This window comes from Delphinus delphis, chromosome 7 (assembly GCF_949987515.2).
Source record: "Delphinus delphis chromosome 7, mDelDel1.2, whole genome shotgun sequence".
Taxonomy (NCBI): Eukaryota; Metazoa; Chordata; class Mammalia; order Artiodactyla; family Delphinidae; genus Delphinus; species Delphinus delphis.
In genome coordinates this window covers 33,052,110-33,077,411 of record NC_082689.1, presented here as the reverse complement: position 1 = coordinate 33,077,411, position 25,302 = coordinate 33,052,110, and the positions used below count along the sequence as shown (strand labels likewise).

The following is a 25,302-nucleotide window of genomic DNA, read 5'->3' as shown; positions in this document are numbered from 1 at the left end:
GTTTATTTATTTTTACCTGTTGACAGTTTGCTTTATTTGTTTATTTATGGCTGTGTTGGGTCTTCGTTTCTGTGCGAGGGCTTTCTCTAGTTGTGGCAAGCGGGGGCCACTCTTCATCGCGGTGTGCGGGCCTCTCACTGTCATGGCCTCTCTTGTGGAGCACAGGCTCCAGACGCGCAGGCTCAGTAATTGTGGCTCACGGGCCCAGTCGCTCCACGGCATGTGGGATCTTCCCAGACCAGGGCTCGAACACGTGTCCCCTGCATTGGCAGGCAGACTCTCAACCACTGCGCCACCAGGGAAGCCTGGACTTTCTTCTTAAACTAGCAAACTGAAGATCAATATATCACCTTGATGCACATTGTTCTGAATCTTCACCAACAGATAATGAAATCAAGGGCAAGAATAAATGATGCTTTTATGTATTGCCATTAAGACTTAAAAATGGACTGAAGAGTTCTAAGGTATCCAAGTGAGTTTTTTTTTTTTAAGTATTCTTTGATGACTTCATACCTTCAGAGTTTCATTTATGTCATCATAAAAATCCTATAGTACAAAGGGGGCAGAAATGGTTAAGACCTGATTTAGTTGAAGTGGTCTCATTTGTTTGTTTAAAGATTAGCCCTAAATTAATGATTAAGCTATCAAACAAGACGAAAAAGAGGGATTTTCTGGAGCTGCAGTGTTTGAGTTTCTGTAGGAAATATAACAGAAGCAAAACGTGAACTTGTGATTGAGCCAAGGACATTTTATTTCTTTGATCTAATGAACTTCTGTGCTGAAATCAGTACTTTAGCTCAGAAAAGCTAAACGTCTTTTGTCACCAACAAACAGGTCTCTAGTTTGGTGACATCAAAAGTAATTGATCAGCAGCACTATTTACAATAACCAAGACATGGAAACAAGTTAAATGTCCATCGACAGATGAATGGATAAAGAAGATGTAGAATATAGATATAGATATAGATACACACACACACACACACACACACACACACACACACACACACACAATGGAATATTACTCAGCCATTAAAAAGAATGAAATAATGCCATTTGCAGCAACATGTATGGATCTAGAGATTATCATACTAAGTGAAGTAAGTCAGAAAGAGAAAGACAAATACCATGATATCACGTATATGTGGAATCTAAAATACAACACAAATCAACATATCTACGAAACAGAAACAGAGTCACACACGTAGAGAACAGACTTGTGGTTGCCAAGGGGGCATGGGTGGGAAGTGTTGGGAGTTTGGGATTAGCAGATGCAAACTATTATATGTAGTATGAATAAACAACAAGGTCCTACTCTATAGCACAGGGAACTATATTCAATATCCTGCGATAGGGCTTCCTTGGTGGCGCAGTGGTTGAGAGTCCGCCTGCCGATGCAGGGACACGGGTTCGTGCCCCGGTCTGGGAAGATCCCACATGCCGTGGAGCGGCTGGGCCTGTGAGCCATGGCCGCTGAGCCTGCGTGTCCAGAGCCTGTGCTCCGCAATGGGAGAGGCCACAACAGTGAGAGGCCCGCGTACCGCAAAAAAAAAAAAAAAAAAAAAAAAATCCTGTGATAAACCATAATGGAAGTGAATATGAACAAGAATATATATATATAATACATATATATAGATATATAAAACTGAGTCACTTTGCTGTACAGCAGAAATTAACACAACATTGCAAATCAACTATACTTCAACAAAATTTTTTTGAAAAAGTAATTGATCTGGAAGCCTCAGACTCTAGGGCTGCTGAACTCCCTCAGTTTAACTCAATAAATCTGTGTTGAGTTCCTACTTTTGTGCAGGACAAAGCGTTAGACACAGCTTCTAGGACATCCTTATTTAAAGGCTTATCTTCTCTCTTACCCCTTTGTTTAAGACTAGCTTTAGCTCTCTGCACGGATCTTGTTGGCAGTTTCCTTCTTCCTGTCTAGGGAGAAGCTGCTTTTGTCTTCATTCCAGGTTGTGTGGATGGGTAGTGATGTCAGGTCTATCTAGAGCACCAGCCAGCTTAAGGAAGGTCCTGGGATAAGGGCTTGCAGACTCTCTTTGTGGTAGAGGAGAGAGGAGGAATTCGTGATAAGCAGAGATGCGGGCCTCTGAATCACATGGAGACTCAAAGTATTGAGTACTTTCTACGCACCACATTCTCATTTAACCCTTGGTTGATAAACGGTTGTATGAAGGAGATGGTATTGTTTAACTGCATTTTACAGATAAGGAAACTGCCTAGTGACTTATCCAAGGCCACAGAGTATGTGGTGGATCTGAGATATGAATCTGTTTTCTACGTCCTCAAAGGCTCTCCACCACAGTGCATGGGGCCCACTAGAATTTCAGGTCCAGAGCAAATTATACTGGGCCCGCCACTCCCATGTTTTTACAAGATAAAATCTGTCTAGAATGTATATCTAATAAAGTAGTAAAGGGAAAACAGGTCATGGACAGGCAGTTTATAGCCTGAGAAGTGAGTATGTGGGCTACGGGTCCACCTTAAAAAATTTTTTTTGTCTTGATAAGAAGTCTCTAAGGTTATTTTAGAACTAGTGTTACTGAGTTCTTGCCCATAGTACAAGGACCTGTTTTCTCCACTAGACAAAAATACGAATGGCTGGTCCAGTTTTGTCTCAAATAATGATCGTGAGGATAAAATAAGGCCCTTTGAAAACTATGGCACTTAAAACTTTTAGGCAGCAGCATCTTTCCAAGGTATCAGGGAACTGTGAAGTAGCTGATTAAAATAAATTCTTGATTACTTGAGATACAGGAGATATAGCAGTAGCATTTGGTAACTGGACTTCATAGATATGATCTAAAACCGCATTCAAACCAGCAATTTTAATCTTTCTGAGATTTGGCTCTTTGTAGAGCTTAAAAAAAAAAAAAAAAGACGAGGCGTAAAATGCCAGTAAGATTAATTAAATTTCTTTTCCTTTGAGCCCTGTCCAAACGTTGACGGAATTAGGACAGAACACAAAGATTAAGAAAAAAAAGCCAGAAAGAGACGCACGTACACGGACTGTGCCAGTCAATATTGAGGTAAGGAAGTGAGTTTTGGGGGAAAGACCTCAGACTTCCCTGGGGACCGCTTTGCTTCGGGACAATTCCCTTTGGCAATATTCCAGAATCTGAGTCCCCCAGGGCTCCCCCCAGTGGGAAGGGGAAGATGCGCGTGGCCAGGCGCGCGCGTACGCGTGTACACTCACGTGTACACTCACACACGCGCGCGCGCACCCTACACATACACTCAGCCTGTTTCCTCCGCGCCTCCTCCCCCCGGGGGGCGGGTCTCTTTCTCTTTAAAGAGCAGAAGGTCTCCTCGCAAACCCAGGCTCTCTAAGGCCCCGGGGGCCCGGGGCCCGAGCTGCTTGCAGCCAATGGGCGCGGTGGAGCGGCTCGAGCGCGGCTGACGCTGCACCAATGGGCGCTCGCGGGGGGCGGGGGCAGTGGAGGAGACACTATTGTTGATGAGGAGGAGCGGCAGCGGCGGCGGCGGCTGCACCACCTCGTTGCTGCCGGTCGCGGCCCGGGCGCCCCCCGCACCCCGAACTCCGGCTTCGTCACCCGGTCGCGGGGGCCTTCCATCCGGTCTCGAGAATCCTCCCCTTGCAACCCAACAACAACAAAACCCCACGTCTCGCCCAGTCACCGGGGAGGGGGGGAACCATGTCCCAGCGGGTGAGGCGCAATGGGTCCCCCACGCCGGCCGGCTCCCTCGGGGGCGGTGCGGTCGCCACGGCCGGGGGATCCGGGAGCCGCCTGCAGCCCATGAGGGCGACGGTTCCGTTCCAGCTGAAGCAGCAGCAGCAGCAACATGGCAGCCCCACGCGGAGCAACGGCGGCGGCGGCGGCAACAACGGCGGCTGCTGTGGTGGCGCCTCAGGCCCCTCGGGCGGCGGCGGCAGCAGCGGGGCCCCGCGCACTGCCTCGCGCAGCACAAGCCCCACGCGGGGCGGCGGGAGTGCGGCCGCGCGCACCAGCCCCACGGTGGCCACGCAGACGAGCACGTCCTCGACGTCCACGCGAGGCACCAGCCCCACGCGCGGCGCCGCGCCCGGGGCCCGCGGGAGCCCCCCACGGCCGCAGCCCCCGCCGGCGCTGCTGGGCACCGTGTCGTCGCCTTCCTCGTCGCCCACCCACCTGTGGACAGGCGAGGTGAGCGCGGCCCCACCCGCAGCCCGCGTCCGGCACCGGAGGAGGTCCCCGGAGCAGAGCCGAAGCTCCCCGGAGAGGAGGAGCCCGAGCGCCCCTCTTTGCAAAGCAGGTACGTGCTGGGGACCGCGCGAAGAGGGGAAGGCGACGGCGGGAAGGGGTCCCGGGCGCGCGCCGCTACCGCGCAGGGACTGCGGCGCTGCCGCGGAGCCGGGGTGGCCGGGGGGCGGGGCCGGGGCGGGGCCCGGGAGGTGCGGCCCAGCCTTGTCCGGGCCATCCCCGCGCCCCCTGCGCCGCTCCCTCCCCGGCCGTCTCATTCATGCCTCAGTCGGCCCTAGGTTGGTGCCCGTCCCTGGAGGTGCAGCCGCTAACCTTGTGCTTGGCCTGATGTGTTAATGATAAACCTGGGTTTCTGGCCGCCCGCTGGTTACTGCTTACCCTCCCTTGGGGGTGAGGCTGAGTGGTTTGTCACTTCAGTGACATGGTTAATGTTAGTATGGCACATATCTGCTGCTAAGTATTTGTCTTTCACAGAACAGTTTCAGATTTGGGGGATTTGAGTGCACTAGCATAGCAGGTTTGGTTGGGGGTCCCTGAACAGACATGAGGCTCGGAGCATGTTAGCATTTACTAAGATTTGCTAAGTGGGTACAAGAAGTGAGAAGTAAGTTAAGCAAGATTCCTTTGGGGGGTTTATGGGCTTTGTATGAGGCTCTGGTGTATGTCTGTTACACTGATTTTGTGTTTAGGATGAAAACCATTTTTTTTTTAAAAACAAGATCCAAGATTTGTCTCCCTGTTATTACTTTAGGGACCTAAAAATTGTTTTTCTCTAGACTTGGGAGCTTTTTTTGGGGAAAGTCCTGAATGGAGCTCTTGGGTTCCTTGGGAGTCATTCATAAAGAGGAACTCAAAAGAGGACTTCATATTGTGGAAATGGAAAGAGAAAAAATTTATCATCTGATTGCCTTCGTGTTAGAATCCACTGAAAAGAGAAATGGGTGGTTTTTAGCTTACGTATTAATACTGCCAGCGTATACCTTTGTCTTTCACTGTCTCGGGAATTTCTGTTAGAATCTTTAGGCAGAATGGCTGGATATTTCAGGAAACTTAGTACAGTACTTCCTAACGAAATAGAACAGATGAAGTGGTTTCAAGGGTTCATTCAAAAAATGCAGGGAGTGGGATGAGTCTTTTCTACTGTTTATTTTATCAAAGATTTTAGACAATGGATATTTTCTGGGAAGAGAATTGCCCTGAAGAATGATCAATAGTGTTTTCTGACTAGAAAAAGAATGCTGTTTTAAACCTTCTGAAAATGCAAAATGCTTTTTTTAAACTTTGTTAAAAGAACCCCCTCTTCCTCAAATAATAGCTATTGCTTACTGAGCTCCTCCTTATGGTGGATGATTTACCTACAGGATCTCATTTTAACTCTCACAGGAGATTTTGAGAGGTGAAGTAACTAGTGGTGGAGTGGATATTAGGTACTCCAAAACCATGTCTTTTACATTATATCAAGGAGGTAGTAGCTTGATGTGTAAGATAGAACCTGGGAAATACATAACATACCAAAGTGACATATGTGTTTAGGTTTTGAAGCAACTCTTAGAGGTATCTGGTGGACGTAATTGCTTCAGTTTGCATTCAACCTTCTGGAGCTGACATTGTGTGGCAGGTGGAAGGGAAGGAGAGCTACTTAAGTGGGCAGTTAAGATGGAGGAAGGAAGTGGTGACCCCAGTCTGATAACAGAATCTGGCTACCCTCTCAACTATTTGACCTTTAAAGAAGCAGCAACATGATGAAAGCTGGGTTAAGTATTAGCAGTGTGTGGAGGAAGGTGCTCTTTTCTTCTCAACGCTAGAAGGGCTTTATTTGCTGGGATCTCGGACTCCTCCTGTGCCCACTCTTCATGTTTTCCAAAGCTTCTTTCCCTCAGATCTGTCATTCTATAGAGTATTCATGCTGTAAAATTGATTTTCTCATTAGCCCTCTCACTCCCCCCACCAAAAAAACCCCAGAAAAATAAAACCTCTTTTTTCTCCAGTGCAGCACTCTCACCTAGGTGTGAAAAGGGATACTGCCTGTTACTAAGTTATACTGAAGTGAATGTCTGATCGCTTCCTTCCCAGGAATGTGTTTTTGTTTCACTCTAGTGAACTTCCATGCAGAGTGGGACAAATGTTTTCTGATTTTGTCTTCATAGCACAAACTAGACCATTTGCTGTTTTTCTCAGACTCAATCTGGAAGAAAAGGAGAATCTTTTTAATTATGAGACTCCCTTTTAAACATTAAAAAACATTTTTTCTTATTTTTTAATTGAAGTACAGTTGATTTACAAAGTTTCAGGTGTACAGCAGAGACTCCCTTTTTAAAATTTAAAACATTATTTTTAAAAATATTTATATTAAGTATTTATTTTTGGCTGCGTTGGGTCTTCATTGCTGCACTCGGGCTTTCTCTAGTTGCAGAGAGCGGGGGCTACTCTTTGTTGCCGTGCGCGGGCTTCTCATTGTGGTGGATTCTCTTGTTGCGGAGCATGGGCTCTAGGCATGCAGGCTTCTGTAGTTGTGGCTCGCGGGCTCAGTAGTTGTGGCTCGCAGGCTCTAGAGCGCAGGCTCAGTAGTTGTGGTGCATGGGCTGAGTTGCTCCGTGGCATGTGGGATCTTCCTGGACCAGGGCTCGAACCTGTGTCCCCTGTATTGGCAGGAGGATTCTTAATCACTGCGCCACCAGGGAAGCTCTGAGACTCCCTTTTTGATTGAAGGAGATTACTGCCAGTTTGCAGCCTCAATGAAATGTAGACATGCTTATTGGTAGAGAGCAAGGGCCTACCTTATGAAGTAAACCTCATGTAACTCAGATTCCAGGGTCCATCTGGATCAGGTTGTCAGCTTCTAGGTGTCTATAGGATGAATTGGATGCCCTAATCTTTGTTAGGAATCCAGTCTGAAAGTCCCCTATTTGAAGATCTCAGGATCTTTGAGGGGGTGTCCCTATTCAGTCAGCTCCCTACCCAGTTGCTTTATTTACCCAGGGTTACAGCTAATCATTAGCTAATAGAGAACTTCCTTCACTTGATTTATTACTTTTTGGAAGTAGTTTCAAGCCCAGTGAAAATAAGTGGCGTTTAGAAATGTTAGTAAATAGAATAAAAGGTGGAGGAGGGCAATACATTTTATCTTCTATGTGCTGGGTGCTTTACGTATGTTATATATTAAAATAGGATTATCATCCCATTTTGTAAAAGAGCACAGGGAGCCTGCCTAATATTACATAGGTGGTAAACGGCAGAGGGAGGGAGACGCAAGAGGGAAGAGATATGGGAACATATGTATATGTATAACTGATTCACTTTGTTATAAAGCAGAAACTAACACACCATTGTAAAGCAATTATACTCCAATAAAGATGTTAAAAAAAAAAACAGAAAACCCCCAGAGTATTCAATATAAGTTAATCCAAGCACCCATTCCTGACACGTATCTTAAAATTCCCACCTTCAGTGCCTGCCATCTCCACGGGAAGTGGTTTGTCATTAGGAACTGAGATATGCTTAGAAAAGGTAACTAGGCAACGGTGTTAACTGTAGATAAAATGGTGAAGAAGACAAAGTTTTTATGCCTTCCCTCCTTTTACCTGACTTTGTCTTACTCTATACAGTGTCAAATAGATATATTACAAATAGGTGGCATAAAGAGGATAGGAGTATAGGCTTTGGGTAGACATTCTGGGTTTTAATACTGTGTTCCACCACTTAGAAGCCATGTCATGTGGGGAAGCGATTAACTTTCTAACCCTTAACTTTCTCATTTGTAAGGTGATAATGATATTTACTTCATATGGTGCTAAGGATTAAATGAAAGAAAATTGAGAAATACTCAGCACAGTACCTCAGTATAAAAGTTAGCTATTGTGTATCATACTAGTTTTGCTTCTAGTTTTAGTGGATGTAACATAAATTGCCAGTGTAGGCTTAGTTTTCATGGTCATATGAAATTTCGAGTTGCAAAGAACATCCAGAACTGTTTCTCAGCGTGTGGTCTGTGCCTTATCTGTACCAGATTCACTCAGGGTCTTTGTTAAAAATGCAAGTTCCCAGACCCTACTCCAGACCTTGAAAGTACCCCCCCCACACACCCCGTTGATTTTGCTGAACTCTAAATTTGAAAAACAGTCACTAGAAGCACTGAAGGGAAATAGTTTGAAAACTCCTCATTAGAGAAAAGGGCATTAGTACAGTGTGTATAAAAGTTATTTTTGCAGTGTGGCTGGCTGATAGGTAGATAGCAAGTTGTGTTTTTGCTAATTTTCCCCTTACTTTGATGTATTATGTTGTGTATGAATTTGGTTGTTTATTGAGGTGGGGGTGTGGCAAGAGCAGCAACAAGAGATGGATTTCTCTGGACTAATAATCAGGAAGTAGTATAACAGACCTTCAAATTTGCAGCATCTTAGACTTCTGCTTTCTAGTACTTTGTGAAGTACATAACTTTAAGAATTAGGTGTTTCTCTAACATTTGAAGGATTGCTGGTAACTTCACACAGTCAGGGGAATCCTTTTGGTTTATAGTATTTGTATTTTACAAACACTGAAGTTGAGGCAAGTAGAAACTTACTATTAATTCAGCATCTTGGCTAGTAGAGTTTGTATTGAATTAAGTTCAATTCTGTAAGCTTTGATTGAAGAATGTAAAAGAGAGAACTCCAGAGACTCACAAACCAGCCATGTAAGATAGGTTCATAAGTATATAATATGAGTACTTTGGGCTCATAGAGAAGTGAGTAATTCTGTGGGGAGTGGATATAGAAGTTCTGTCAGAGGAGATGGCTTTTGCTTTGGGTTGGAAAGAGAGAAACAGAACTTTACAGCTGGATCATAGACGTGTGAAAATATACATATCATATTCAGTCCTGTGTCTTAAAACGTAGAGTATAGGATGTTGGGGAGAAAAGAGAGCAAGCAGTCAAGAAAGAGAGTAGAAAGGTAAGTTTTCAGAATGGCCTTGAATAGAATATATGAATGTATCCCATGGATAATACCTCTGGAGCCAGATTGTCGGAGTTCAAATCTTGGCATTACTGCTTACTTAGTAGTAGCTATTTAACTTTAGGCAAATTCACTTCACCTGTAAAATGGGAATGCTGACTAATAGTACAGCTGACCCTTGAACAAAGCAGGTTTGAATTGTCCTGGTCCACTTATATGTGGATTTTTAAAAAATAAATAGTACAACAATATATATGATCCAAAGTTGGTTGAATCTGCACATGCGGAACTGTGGGACCAGATGGCTGAATCTAAAGTTATATGCGGATTTTCTACTATGCAGAGAGTCGGTGGCCTTAAACCCTCGTTGTTCAAGGGTCAACTATTAATATTTTACAATAGAGGATTGTTAGAAAGATAAAATCTTTGTAATCTCTTTGTGGGTGTAGGAAGGAATCTCTTGATATTAGCTATTTTCACATCATTTTTTTTTTTTTTTTTTTTTGCGGTACACGGGCCTCTCACTGTTGTGGCCTCTCCCATTGTGGAGCACAGGCTCCGGACACGCAGGCTCAGCGGCCATGGCTCACGGGCCCAGCCGCTCCGCGGCACGTGGGATCTTCCCGGACCGGGGCACGAACCCGTGTCCCCTGCATCGGCAGGCGGACTCTCAACCACTGCACCACCAGGGAAGCCCTCACATCATTTTTATCATCCTCATCATGCAAGAGTTGAGATATTAAAAGTTAATTTGTTATATTAGTGGTATTTATATTCTTGGAATGCATAGTGTTGATAAATATTTAGAATGAATAGGCTATGAATTTGACATGGAGAAGACTGTAGGATAGTAACTCACAACAGAATCGAGCACATGAATTTAAGTGCTATGGCAGTGGGAATGGCAAGGATAAAAGAGATTGAGGAGACCTGGATTCAGTACAGTAACCTGTTGGATGTAGGGACTGAGAAAGGAGGAGTTGAGGATAATAGTTGCTTATCTTAATTGAGATAAGCGACACAGTGAGGAATGCTGGTTTGGGAAGAGAACAGTGAGTCCAGTTCTGGACATACTTAGTTTGTGCTCTCAGGACATCCAGATAATTTTCTAAATTGTGGCAAGTATAGTTTTAGAACTTGGGGATACAGATTGGAGGCAGAAAATTGGCACTCATTTATTTCAGCTCAGTAAACATTCGTTTAACCCATACTTTATGCTAAGCATTTGCACGTGGGTGATACTTGAAATGACTAATCACTAGGATGGATAAGATGATAGGAGAATGCTGAGGATACAACTCTGGGAGAAAACAAGCATTTTAAGGGTAGAAAGAAAAGTCAATGAATAAGCCTGAGAATGTGGTGGTAGAATAGTGTTGAGAAAGCCAAAAGAAAGATTTGGATTTCAAGGAGGAGATGATAAAGATTTTCAGATTCTCTGAAGATAACAAGTATGCTGAGCCTGGAGAATAGACTTTGGAATTTGACATTTCGGTCCATTGCTGACCTTTGAGTAGCATGTTGGATGCACAAATCAGATTAAAGTGGTGGGTGAGGAAGTAGAGGTAATGATTATAAATTACTTTTTTGTTTTTAAGATTTTTTTTTGATGTGGATCATTTTTAAAGTCTTTATTGAATTTGTTACAATACTGCTTCTGTTTTATGTTTTGGTTTTTTGGCACGAGGCATGTGGGATCCTAGCTCCCCGACCAGGGATTGAACCCACACCCCCTGCATTGGAAGGTGAAGTCTTAACCACTGGACCGCCAGGGAGGTCCCTAAATTACTCTTACGGAGTATAAAATACCCATATGTCACTGTAAGGAAGGAATGTGACAAAACAGGATGAAGAATTGAGCTAAGTTCATTTGTTTATAGGATGGGGAGAACTTCAGCATGTTTTATAGGTTTGGGGAAAGGATTCACAGGAGAATGAACGATTGCAGATTCAAGAGAAGGAAATAATAGATGGAGCAAGGTCATGGAAAATGTGAGAGGCAGTGGAATTCAGCACATGGTGTAGTCAGGAAGTCTCAGAAACGACTAAGGTCACTTCTTTCTCTGAGGATGGAGAGGAGGTAAGGGTGGGTTAAGATAACTCAGCAATAGATAAGAGGGGAATTGAGAAAGTAAGCTACTTCCATCTCCAAACTACTTAAAGAAATAGCGTGTTTGTCAAATACTGTACTTTAAAATTTAAATTCTATTTTTATCAAAGTACATGTATGTAATTTAAAATGTCATATGGCACTAAACTTATAATCAAATAAAGTGTTTCCCTGCCACGTCTCTCTCCACTCCCACTTTTTTGCCTCCTAGAGACAGCCACTTTCACGTCTTAGTGGTTTCCCCTGGTGTTTACCTACATATTTCTAAATAACATACTGATATGATTCAGGATTTCCTTTTTTAAAATTAATTAATTAATTAATTTTTGGCTGCATTGAGTCTTCGTTGCTGTGCGTGGGCTTTCTCTAGTTGCAGTGAGCGGGGGCTACTCTTTGTTGTGGTGCACGGGTATAAATACCCTCAAAGTTTTCTCTTGCTTTCTGCATTGTCCTCAGAGCCCTTTTTGTCTTGAACTTTGTCTTTCATGTTAGAACCTTTCCTTAGTTTTCTGTTAATATTTAAATAAGACACAAAATTGCTCATTAGGTTTTCAGTCTGTCTGGGTCAGGCTGGTAGACTGGAATATCTTAAAGTAGAACAAGGATGCTGGGTCTCTCAAATGTAGTTTTTTTCCCCTTCTCTTGGGCCAGTTTCCCCTGGGTAGAGTCCTACAATATCAGGCCTGAGGATATGTCTTGTGCCCTTAAATACAGAGCCTGTCTAGTTAATCTCTCTCACGCAGTTTCTCCCAATCTTTTTGCTCTGGAGAAACCCTTGGAATAATTTCCGTTTCTCAGGGAACCTCTGCATTAGTGATCAGTAAGTTGAGATATGATCAAGTAATAGTGCTGTTCTGAGTACAGACTGATTTCTCTGTGGATCTTTTTATTTGGCCAATTTATACGCTTATTCATTTTGTATAGTTTTCACCTCTACCCTTCTTGGACAAAAACATAGTTAAGCTTAGCTTACCTTTCTTGAAATTAATTCCTTTTTGTAGATTTTCTTTTATAACTCATAAGGCAACCACAGTATGTTGTGATTAAATAATTGGCTTAAGCCAAATGGGATTTAAGTTTTCTAAAGGTAGGCTCAGTAGATTTAATTTAAATAAAGTTAGTAAAGTTATTTTTTTACAGTGTGAAAATTTATTGGCAAGGTTGTACAGTCAAGCTACTAAAGCCATAAGCCATTGTTTAAGAGTTTGAAAAATTTCCTTGAGTAAATTGCCATGTCTCAAATATAGGTTTAGCAGAATTATTGTGCACATATGTTGATTTCTTGACCTCATTTGTACTCTGTACATAAAAATTGATATTTAAGAAATTTATCTCTTTAAGGTAAAACGTGTTCTTGGGTTGTGTGTGTGTGTTTTCTGTACATATAGTCAGTTCTGAGTTGAACTTGAAATAAGCACACCCACATTTCGTTTTCAAATGAAATGAAACCTTTCTTTCCTAGCTCTTGATGTTTGTTAAACAAAAAGTTTGTTTATTCATATAAGAAGTTGAAAATGTAGCAAGTTATTCATTGCTTTCCTGTGAATGACAGGATACTTTTCTTTCCACAGAAGTCTGGGACTTGTATCAGGGCAGATCAGGAAATCTTAATTTGAGTTTATAATCGGACTGCATTTAGACTGGTACCGCTTAGACATCTGCTTTCAAAACTTCGTTGAAACCTCTTTTCTGCTGTTGCCTCCTTTCCTGTCTGTTGTCCTTGTGAGTTACACGTTTTTATTCCTTCAGTATTATTTTAAATTTATTTATTTTATTTATTTTTGGCTGTGTTGGGTCTTTGTTCCTGTGGGCGGGCTTTGTCTAGTAGTGGTGAGTGAGGGCTACTCTTCATTGTGGTACACAGGCTTCTCATCGCGGTGGCTTCTCTTGTTGCGGAGCACGGGCTCTAGGCGCGTGGGCTTCAGTAAATGTGGCATGCGGGCTCAGTAGCTGTGGCTCGCGGGCTCTAGAGCACAGGCTCAGAGCTGTGGCGCACGGGCTTAGTTGCTCCACAGCATGTGGGATCTTCCCGGACCAGGGCTCGAACCCGTGTCCCCTGCATTGGCAGGCGGATTCTTAACCACTGTGCCACCAGGGAAGCCCCAGTATTATTTTAATGGGAAGTCTTTGCTACTGTTTCTTATAAAGCTAGCATGCAGTCAAGGTGAAATTATCTATAGTTTATTCCAAAATAAAAATCTATATAGCATTTTTAACTGACCTATGCTTCTTTATGAGCTAGTGTAAAGTTCTTTCGGAAGTAAATTTAAATTTTGAGGGGAGTTCTTGCCCCCAAGGAGCTGATTCTGGAATTGTATGCTTTACAGTTTTCCTACCAGCATGTATTCCTCTTTCCTTCCTTCCCCTCTTTTCCTCCCCTTCCCCTGCCTCCCTTTCTTCCTGCCCTCCCTCCCTCTCTCCCTCTTCCTTCCTTCCTTCCTTTTTTTCTTTCTTCCCTTCCTCCCTTCCTCCTTTCTTTCTTTCTTTTTTTCTTTCCTTCTTTCTTTCTTTCTATGCAGGTAATATATGCACATGATAAAAATTATAAGTGGTAAAAGAAAATACAATATGCAGTCTCCCCCTACTTGCCTTAAATTCGTTCTTCTCAGAGAAATCCAGTTAGCTGTTTCTTTTGCATTATTCCACATTTATTCTCTGTGCATACAAATGTATGCACATGTGACTTTACATATTGGTATATTATGGACCATATGTTATTTCTTCAGGCTTCTGTTTTGTTATTTAGATCATTTCCAGTCTTTTGCTGTTAGATAGTCCTGTGTTGAACATTCTTATTTATACTTCTTTGTGCATTTATAAATAAGCTTATCTGTAGGATCAATTCTTAGAAATGAATTTCTTGGTCAAAGATGTACATTTTTCTTTCTATTGTAAAATATATTTCAGGAGTTGATATCAGTTCAGACTTTAATTCCAAGATCCTGTTTCTTTTTCCCTGTCTTCTTTTGGATTATTTTTTATATTTCATTTTATCTCTACTATTAGTTGTCAGTTACACCTTTTTTCATTATACTCTTGGTGTTTGTGCTACAGCAGCGCTTTCCAAAAGAACTTCCTGCAGTGATGGAAATGTTCTGTATCTGTGTTATCTAATAGTTCATGTTAGAACCTTATATTAATATACTTCCATTTCCCACCTCCCATCTTTTGTGCTGTTGTCCACTATTTTGCTTTTCTGTTATAAATTCCACAGTGCATTGTTATTCTTTTTACTTTAGATGGTTAATTATGTTTTAAAGCAGTTAAGAATAAGAAAAACATCTTTTATCTTTATTCTCATTTTCACCACACTTAATTTCTTTGTATGAAATAGGGTGGTTGTAGTGTGAATGAAGAAAGGATTATTTGAGAAGCAAAGAATTAATAGGACTTGTTAACTGATTAGATTTGAGGGGTGAGGAAGATGAGAGAGCATAATTATGGCTGAGATTTTTTTGTGTGTGTGTGGTACGCGGGCCTCTCACTGCTGTGGCCCCTCCTGCCGCGGAGCACAGGCTCCAGACGTGCAGGCCCAGCGGCCATGGCTCACTGGGCCCAGCCCCTCCGCGGCATGTGGGATCTTCCTGGACCAGGGCACGAACCTGTGTCCCCTGCATCGGCAGGCGGACTCTCAACCACTGCACCACCAGGGAAGCCCATGGCTGAGATTTTGAACCTACCTGGGTGGTTGAGTTAATAATGTTGTTGTTATTACCTGGTTTCATAAATGCTGTTATATTCCATATGCATACATAGTAGGCCATGGACTCGGGGCATAATGCACTAAAATTTTTAACACTTCAGAAGTAACAAATAATAATAATATGGAAAACTTGGAAGATTAAAAAAAAGTCTTTTTTTTTCCTCCCTGTATATACCCGTCCAATTTACTATACTTAAAATTTTGTGATTGCTGGGGACTTCCCTGGCAGTCCAGTGGTTAAGACTTAGCCTTCCAACGCAGGGGGTGCGGGTTGGATCCCTGGTCAGGGAGCTAAGATCCCACATACCTTGAGGCCAGAAAACCAAAACAAAACAGAAGCAATATTGTAACAAATTCAATAAAAACTTTAAAAATGGTCCACATCAAAAAAATCTTAAAAAAAAATTTTTATAATTGTTATTTTACTTGCTGTTCTACTGGGATTTACTGAGATCTATCTGGTATTTTCTGGAAAACCATTTCGCATTAATTATGTTTTTCCATTGTGCATGTATACTGATATTTTTTAAAGGTAAGGACAAGTGATGTCTGTTTACATTATTTTAGAACCCATGCTCACTCTGTGCAGAGCAACTCAAAAGGCATTGAGAAGGCGTCCTGACCTTATGGACTTCAGAATTAGAGAGACAATATGGATTTTTGTAATATTCAAGGGTTAATAATAAAAATAAGAAAATATATAGTATTACTAAGAAGAGTAGTACTTAAGTGCAAAAGCCTGATATGGCCCTGTGGGACTCTGTCGAGATTCTGAGTGCTTTGTGTGCAGTCAGGAATTGCTAGGTGACTTGCAGGATAGACATTCTTCACTTCTCTAGAAAGCAGTTGCCATTAATGCTATCCCTAGGAATTCCTGGAAAGTCTACTGGAAATAGATTTAGTGTCACAGGAATGCTTTTATCCGACTTCAGAGATGTCTCCATTGTATAAGGAAGAATTAGGACCCACACCTTTGGACAATCTCCCTACCAATTAAACTCCCCCCCCCATATGTATTGCCTACCCAGTACCTCCCTTGTAATTAAATCTGTCACTGTCTCCCCTCAGTTGGGGTAAAATGCAAGATTTAAATGAGACCCAATAAAAACATTGTTCAGATGAATGAATGGATGGCTGTGAAGCCTTGTCACAGTTAGACTTCATACCTTTTCTTTAGTTTTATCAATTCAGTGTGTATGACAGAGTACATCATTGTTTTCATTTGTATTTCCTTACATATTTCCTGGGGTCATAGAGAGTATTTAAGATAATATATTTAATTACCTCATATAGTAGCCATGTAATACAATTTAATAAGAAATAATAGCTCTTATTAATAACAGGGTTGAATATTCTTTTTATTTATTTATTTATTTATTTATTTTTGGCCACGCTGTGTGGCTTGTGGGATCTTAGTTCCCTGACCAGGGTTGAACCTGGGCCACGGCAGTGAAAACACCTAGTCTTAACCACTGGACTGCCAGGTTATTCCTGAATATTCTTTTTAAATGCTTGTTCACTCTTTATGTGACGTATGTTAATTCTGTTTGTATCTGTTGACTCACCATTTTACTCACTGAGGATGTAATTAACTTTTTTAGCTCTTACTGTTTTTAAAAGGTTTGCCTTATTTGGGCAGGTGTGTGGGGTGTCAGGTTTATTGAGGTATAATTTACATACACTAAAATTTATCCTTTTCAATATACTGTTTTTTTTTTAATTTTTATTTTATTTTTAATTGAAGTATAGTTGATTTACACTGCTGTGCCAATCTCTGCTGTACAGCAAAGTGACTCAGTTATACATATATAGACATTCTTATGATATACTGTTGTATGAATTTTGACAAAGAGCACAAAGAGCACAGTTGTATAATCACAACCACCATCAAGGTATAGAACATTTCTATCACCCATAAAGTTTTCTCATGCCTTTTTTTTTTTTTTTTTTTGTGGTACGCGGGCCTCTCACTGTTGTGGCCTCTCCCGTTGCGGAGCACAGACTCCGGACGCGCAGGCTCAGCGGCCATGGCTCACGGGCCCAGCCGCTCCGCGGCATGTGGGATCTTCCTGGACCGGGGCACGAACCTGTGTCCCCTGCATCCGCAGGTGGACTCTCAACCACTGCGTCACCACGGAGGCCCCTCATGCTTTTTAAAGTCATTCCCCTCAGGGGTTGCTAGGCCATAGCCACCACTGATTTGTTTATGGTTCCTTTAAGTTTTACTTTTTTCAGAATATCATGTAAGTGAGATGTATAGGACTTAGCCTCTTTAGTCTGGCTCCAGTTGCTTAGCATAATGCATTTGAGATTCATTCATGTTGTTGAATGTATCAGTAGTTCACTACTTTTATTTCTGAGTAGTATTCCATAATATAGCAGTACCCCAGTTTGTTTATTCATTCACCAGTTGAAGAATATTTGGGGACTTGCATTCCTGATATTGGAAATCTGTATCTTCACTATTTTCCTTAGACAGTCTGACTAGAGGTGTATGATTTTTATACATCTTATCCCAGAATCAGCTTTTGGTTTAATTTACATTGTTGTATTTCTGTTTCATTGATTGCTGTTCCTGTCTTTATTATTTTCTTTGTTCCACTTGCTTTGAGTTTAGTTTGCTCTTTTTCTGGTTTCTCGGACAGAAGTTTAAATTATTGATTTGACCTTTTCTAATAGAAGCATTTAATGCTGTATATCTTTCTCTAAGCAGTTGTTTAGCTTCATCCCACAAAATTTAATGTGTTTTATTTTCATTTTAATTCATTCAAGATATTTTCTAGTTTCCCGGAGACTTCTTCTTTGACTTGTGGGTTATTTAGAAGGATTTTGTTCAATTTCTAAGTATTTGAGTGTTTCCAGATAGCTTTCTTTTATTGATTTTTAGTTTGATTCCACGTCAGAGAACATACTTTCTGTGAGTTCATTTCTTTTAAATTTGTTAAGGTTAATCCCTGGATATGGTCTACCCTGACAAATGGTTCATGTGCCGGGTGGAGAGTTCCATAAATGTCAGTTAGATAAATTTGATTGATAGTGGTTTTTAGGTCTTCTATATTCTTGCTGATTCTCTATTTGTTTTATCAATTACTGAAGGAGGAGTGTTGCATTCTCCAAATATCAGAGTGGGTTTTTCTTTCATTCCTGTTAGCTTTTGCTTTGTGTATTTTGAAGTTTTTGTTTGTTTTTTATAAATTTATTTATTTATTTATCTTTTTTTGGCTGCTTTGGGTCTTCGTTGCTGCGCATGGGCTTTCTCTAGTTGCTGTGAGCAGGGGGCTGCTTTTCATTGCAGTGCCTTCTCTTGTTGAGGAGCACAGGCTCTAGGCACGTGGGCTTCAGTAGTCGTGGCTTGCAGGCTCTAGAGCTCAGGCTCAGTAGTTGTGGCGCATGGGCTTATTTGCTCTGTGGCATGTGGGATCTTCCCAGACCAGGGCTCGAACCTGTGTCCCCTGCATTGGCAGGCAGGTTCTTAACCACTGCACTACCAGGGAAGTCCCTGTTTTTGTTTTTAATGTGCAGGACCATTTAAGAATTATGTCTTTTGGAATTGACCCTTTCATCATTATGCATTTTCTTTTGGCTTAGGTAATTTTCTTTGTTCTGAAGTCCACTTTGATTAGTGTTTGGAATAGTGGCTGGTGAGGAGATAACGGATATGTAGTGAAGTGGACATCTGGCATGGCTCAGCCACAGGATAGTGGATAAGGTTATAGAATAATAGTAAGGAAGATAGTAGTAATGTTAGAAGTAAAACCACTTTCAAAGCAGCATACATATGCCTGGTCAAAACAACTAGGTTCTAAAACTTTTCTTGAGAAGCACCTGTCACATCAGTGGGCAGAACTACCCTACACGCATAAACTTTGGTTTATCTAGAATGTAAACATTTAGGAAGCACAATTTAAAAAAAAAATCTGTTTTATTTTTCTAAAGAGAGATGAGTAATAGTAATTCTCTTCTGACATAAGGATTTATTTAAAAGAATGTTATAATGTGTAGTATAGAGCAGTGAATTTTGGATCTGATTTTCATTATTTTTCTGTATCAGCAAAGAGAAAGGAAAGGAAGTAATACTTGAATTCATGCACCATGCATTGGATGCATGCCTCAAAATTAGGCTGTATTTGTTCCCATTTCATAAATGAGGATACTCAGGCCCAGGAAGTTAAGTAATGTAGTGTTTTAAAGAGTTACTAAGTGTGGGATTTCGACTAATGGATATTTAGTTTTGAGGCCTCTGTTTTATAAATCTTGTCACAGTATTATGTAATATTACTTACATATTTGGCCAACACTGAGTACCTATTATGAATAGGTATCATACAAACCTGGATGGTTTGAAAGAACACAAAAATAAAGCACAATATATACTAGATGTTCCTCCCTTCTTGCTTCTAGTTGGAGGAGTATCAAGTAGAGCCTTTAAGACTGCCTAGTATAGGATTGCCTTTAGTCTTAAGGGAAGGATAGAGAATAAATGCACTGATAAATCAGTGGATGGAGTGATCTGGGAAAATTGGTTAGAACAGGTTGGAAAAAAGGGCATTTTAAGTAGAAATATTTTTCAGCCTTTTAAACTCACATCTTGATTTGGTAAACACAAATATTATGCTGTGATGTTGTTAGAAATTTCAAAGCAAACATAGTTTAAAAAAGAGAGCAGTGGTGATTCTAGGAGAAAAAAATTGTAATTCCTAAAAAACGCATACTTTTCTATATCAATCATGTAATATCAGTGTACATGGGTCTGCTTACTTGCCAGTAGGCTTGCCAATCCCACATAGTGTGGAATCTGAGTTTTTTTTATTTATGGAAACCTGATTTTATTGCCAGAAGTACAATAAAAAATATGAGCTTTGTAAAATAACTTATCAAGAGAGGATAAAGTTTGCTTTTTTTTTTTTTTTTTTTTTGTGGTACACGGGCCTCTCAGTGTCGTGGTCTCTCCCATTGCGGAGCACAGGCCCCGGATAAGCAGGCTCAGCGGCCATGGCTCACGGGCCCAGCCACTCCACGGCATGTGGGATATTCCTGGACCGGGACCTGGACCCTGCATCGGCAGGCGGACTCCCAACCACTGTGCCACCAGGGAAGCCCTGGCAGGAGGATTCTTAACCACTGGGCCACCAGGGAAGCCCAAAGTTTGCTTATTTTTTGGGCAGCAAACTAGAAGACATTTCCCCCTGAAATTCTCCAGATTGTTTTTTTTTTTTATAGCATATGCAAAGTTATGCAGCCATAACCATTATATAATTGCAGGACATTTTCATCACCCCAAGAGGAAAATCTTTTTCTTTTTTAATTTAATTTTGGCTGCGTTGGGTCTTCATTGCTGCACACGGACTTTCTCTAGTTGTGGTGAGCAGGGGCTACTCTTCGATGAAGTGCCTTCTCTTGTTGCTACTCTTTGTTGCTGAGTGTGGGCTTCTCATTGCAGTGGCTTCTCTTGTTGCAGAGCACAGGCTCTAGGCGTGCAGGCTTCAGTACTTGTGGCGTGTGGGCTCAGTAGTTGCGGCGCACGAGCTTTAGGACACGTGGGCTTGATAGTTGTGGCTCGCGGGCTCTAGAGCTCAGGCTCAGTAGTTGTGGCGCATAGGCTTAGTTGCTCCACAGCATGTGGGATCTTCCTGTACCAGGGCTCAAACCCTTGTCCCCTGCATTGGCAGGTGGATTCGTAACCACTGCGCCACCAGGGAAGTCCCCTCCAGATTGTTTTTTCAAAATTACTTTGTTAACTGAGTAAAGCTTAAATTATAAAAACTATCCTCGGAGATATTTTGGCCAAGAGGGAACGTAACTAAAGAAATGTTCCTCACATTGTTTCAAATGGAATTTTCAGACATGTCATTGTAAAAGTATTTCCTTAAATCATCCTTCAGAAAAAATACCAGGTGAGTATTGCTTTTTTTCTTTGAAATCCTTATTTTTGAGTGTTTTATTGGGTCAAAAATGAAGAAATATTAAAGCACCAATTTGATTTATCCAGTTTTTGGATTTTTCCTTTGTTTGCTTGAGGTAGGGTTTTTCTAGACTCTTGGGTTGTAAATGACAACCCAGCTTAAACTAAGTAGAATGACATTTGAATTGGTGAAATTCTGAATAACCAAGAGCTTGGATAGGTCTGTCCAAGGATGAAATGCTTTCAGGATAGATTCTCAAAATCCTTTAATTTTTCATTTGTGTCTATCTGTTAGTTTCATTCTGTCCTTCTGTCTCAAATCAGTAGGCCTTTATTGAATACCTATTATGTGCTAGACATGATTTTAGTTGCTGGAGAAACAGGTGATGAAATAAGACAAACTTAAGTCTGTGTCCTCAAGGAGCATTCTTTCTAGTCAGGGACTTGTTCTACATAGCAGGGAACAAGGCTGGAGACCATTACAGACTTTATTTTCATCTGCAAGATCCATGAGGCAAGAGGGCTTTTTCCTCCACCAACTCCAGCTAGAAAAATTCCAGGGAAGGACTGTGTTAGGTTGTGTGCCCATTCTAGAATCAGTTACTGCACCCAGAAGGATGAGATATTGTTATTAACTAAGCCTGGGTCATTTACACACAGTATTCAGGAACCAGTCTGTTACCGAAAGAAGGGAAGGGATGTGTAAAGACAGGCAAAGATAGTAGCTCTTCCTTGGTGTTTGTATTTTGAAGTTTGATTTCTTGTATTCAATGCTTCAAGTAAACTTAGCACATATGCCAATGCTTTACTAATTTTGAAAACTTAAAAATGTTGGTCTTTCTCCTCATTTCTAAATCTAAGGTAATTGTGATCTTCAGTTTGATATGTGAAGAGCCAGACAAATAATTTAATGTATTGCTTCCCACATAATTTACCATATTGTTAGGAAAGTTGTAGTCTTCTAGATTATAAAGACATAGTTTTGAAAGTTAATGTTGCGTGGTGTTTTAGTTTGGGTTTCTCCATAAGAAGATCCAGCAACAAGGATTTGTTTGTTTGAATCTAGGAAGGGGTGTTGAGGAAGTAGTGAAGAGACAGGGAAGGGACAAGAGCCAATAAGAACGCATTAATAAGGAGAATACCACAGTGGGCAACTGGAACTCAATCCTGCTAAGCACTTCTGATAGATCATGTAGAACATACCTCAGGATTGTCTCATTGAGGGGATAAGGAAGCTGGGGTATTTATCCACCACCTCTTGTCCCTCAGTGGTTGAAGGTTTTAGGGATGTTAACTTCTAGCCACTTCTGCTTGGCCTGCTGCCTAGTTGAGTGTGCTCCTTCAGTTAGAGAAAGCTCTTAGGCAGAGAGGGACAGATACTTGAGAACTGTCCAGAGAGCTGTCCATAGAAACTGCAAGTGCTCTCCATAGTGGCTGTGAATGGATATAGGTAGTGCATTGATAGATTCAGGTGTAAATGGTGAGAGATATTGTATATCTTTAAAATAGGTGAGTTTTTCCTTTGATTTTTCACCAAAATTCCCATGTAGTGCTAGAACAACATACGTACCTACACTTACCTCCCACCCCAGTTCAGTTCATTTGCTCTACATTATGATAGTTAACAGTGTCTGCTGAAATACAGCCCAGAAATTTTAGTGACGTAACAAAGGTTTATCATGGCCAGTGTAGCTTTGGTGGCTTTCCGGCAGAGCTTTCCTCCAATGACTCAGAGACCCAAGCTGAAATTCCACTGTCTCAGAGTACTTTCCACTATGTGGATAGGAGAAAGCTTCTTACTGTCAGCTTTGAACATGTCACTTCAATCATAGCGCATGGCCAGAACCAGTTACCTGGCTGCAGCTTAACTAGAAGGAAGGCACTGTCTCTGACTCATCTGGCAATGAAGAATTTTCACTCAGCTGTCAAGGTTTCATTTATTTTAATGGTGGTCTCTGAGACCCATAAATCACATTTCTTCTTCCTTAATTGTATATTGAGCATATGCAGTTAACTGCTGTTTCCTTTATTGATGGATATATCACAAACAGTAAAAATAAAGAGCAGTTATTTAGTTATTCACAAAATTGAAGATTGTTACCTTAACATTAATTTGGTATCCAGCAAAGAAATGCAGCAGAATTTCTTAATTTCCTCTTTAACTAAAGTTTTGGCACCACTTGGTATATGTTTTCAAAAGGGTTGTTCCAGTGGGTAATTTACTCTATATGAACAAATGGTAGCAGAGTGTAGGATGGGATGGTGGGAGGGAGAAGCTGAAGGCAGACTAGATTGATGCAGTTGTCAAAGCAAGAAGTGATGAAACCTGAAATTAGGATGGTAGTAATGGGTATGGAAAGGAAGGAGTGATGAGAAAGGTATTGTCCTGGTGAATCTTACAGTTTTTGTTTGAGAGGGTTTACAGGAGAGGAAAAGGTTAAGTGATTTTGGGAAGCCAATAGGGCTTCTACCTCAGGGCTTTTTCAGAAGTTGCTCTTTTCTCCAGCTGGGTCACTCCTCAGATACTCTTTCCTGTCTCCTGTTGTCTGTTCAAGGTCCAAAGTCAAATGTCACCCGGCCAGAAAGGCCTTTCCTAACTTCTGTATAAAGTGGCAACCTCATACAGCTCACTCCCCAGGCCCTTTGCCCTACTTTCCCCCTATTATTAGCACCTGACATACGTTGGTTTTATGGTCTCACTTCCCCTATTAGAATATAAATTTTCCAGTAGCAGGGACCTTTCTCTGTAATAGATATTCAATAAATGTTTATTTACTTCTTTTTTTACATCTTTATTGGAGTATAATTGCCTTACAATGGTGTGTTAGTTTCTGCTTTATAACAAAGTGAATCAGTTATGCAGATACATATGTTCCCATATCTCTTCCCTCTTGCGTCTCCCTCCCTCCCACCCTCCCTATCCCACCCCTCCAGGCGGTCACGAAGCACCGAGCTGATCTCCCTGTGCTATGCGGCTGCTTCCCACTAGCTATCTACCTTACGTTTGGTAGGGTATATATATGTCCATGCCTTTCTCTCGCTTTGTCACAGCTTACCCTTCCCCCTCTCCATATCCTCAAGTCCATTCACTAGTAGGTGTGTGTCTTTATTCCTGTCTTACCCCTAGGTTCTTCATGACATTTTTTTCCTTAAATTCCATATATATGTGTTAGCATATGGTATTTGTCTTTCTCTTTCTGACTTACTTCACTCTGTATGACAGACTCTAGGTCTAGCCACCTCATTGCAAATAGCTCAATTTCCTTTCTTTTTATGGCTGAGTAATATTCCATTGTATATATGTGCCACATCTTCTTTATCCATTCATCCGATGATCGACACTTAGGTTGTTTCCATCTCCGGGCTATTGTAAATAGAGCTGTAATGAACATTTTGGTACATGACCCTTTTTCCATTATGGTTTTCTCAGGGTATATGCCCAGTAGTGGGATTGCTGGGTCATATGGTAGTCCTATCTGTAGTTTTTTAAGGAACCTCCATACTGTTCTCCATAGTGGCTGTAATAATTTACATTCCCACCAACAGTGCAAGAGGATTCCCTTTTCTCCACACCCCCTCCAGCATTTATTGTTTCTAGATTTTTTGATGATGGCCATTCTGACTGGTATGAGATGATATCCCATTGTACTTTTGATTTGCATTTCTCTAATGATTAATGATGTTGAGCATTCTTTCATGTGTTTGTTGGCAGTCTGTATAACTTCTTTGGAGAAATGTCTATTTAGATCTTCTGCCCATTTTTGGATTGGGCTGTTTGTTTTTTTGTTATTGAGCTGCATGAGCTGCTTATAAATTTTGGAGATGAATCCTTTGTCAGTTGCTTCATTTGCAGATATTTTCTCCCATTCTGAGGGTTGTCTTTTGGTCTTGTTTATGGTTTCCTTTGCTGTGCAAAAGCTTTTCAGTTTCATTAGGTCCCATTTGTTTATTTTTGTTTTTATTTCCATTTCTCTAGGAGGTGGGTCAATAAGGATCTTGCTGTGATTTATGTCATAGAGTGTTCTGCCTATGTTTTCCACTAAGAGTTTGATAGTTTCTGGCCTTACATTTAGGTCTTCAATCCATTTTGAGCTTATTTTTGTGTATGGTGTTAGGAAGTGATCTAATCTCATACTTTTACATGTACCTGTCCAGTTTTCCCAGCACCACTTATTGAAAAGGCTGTCCTTTCTCCACTGTACATTCCTGCCTCCTTTATCAAAGATAAGGTGACCATATGTGCGTGGGTTTATCTCTGGGCTTTCTATCCTGTTCCATTGATCTGTCTTTCTGTTTTTGTGCCAGTACCATACTGTCTGGATTACTGTAGCTTTGTAGTATAGTCTGAAGTCAGGGAGCCTGATTCCTCCAGCTCCGTTTTTCGTTCTCAAGATTGCTTTGGCTATTCGGGGTCTTTTGTGTTTCCATACAAATT

The 25,302-nt window shown here is 41.3% G+C and overlaps 1 protein-coding gene across 1 annotated transcript in view; it reads left to right on the top strand.

Moving 5' to 3' along the window:
* The first annotated feature begins 3,584 nt into the window (after positions 1-3,584).
* FAM117B (family with sequence similarity 117 member B) overlaps positions 3,585-25,302 on the top strand; it is an 87,304-nt gene continuing 65,586 nt past the window's right edge. The window contains exon 1 of the mRNA XM_060016278.1: positions 3,585-4,272. Within this exon, the coding sequence (XP_059872261.1) occupies positions 3,675-4,272 (598 nt within the window). The 5' untranslated portion in view covers positions 3,585-3,674. The remainder of the gene's footprint in view (positions 4,273-25,302) is intronic.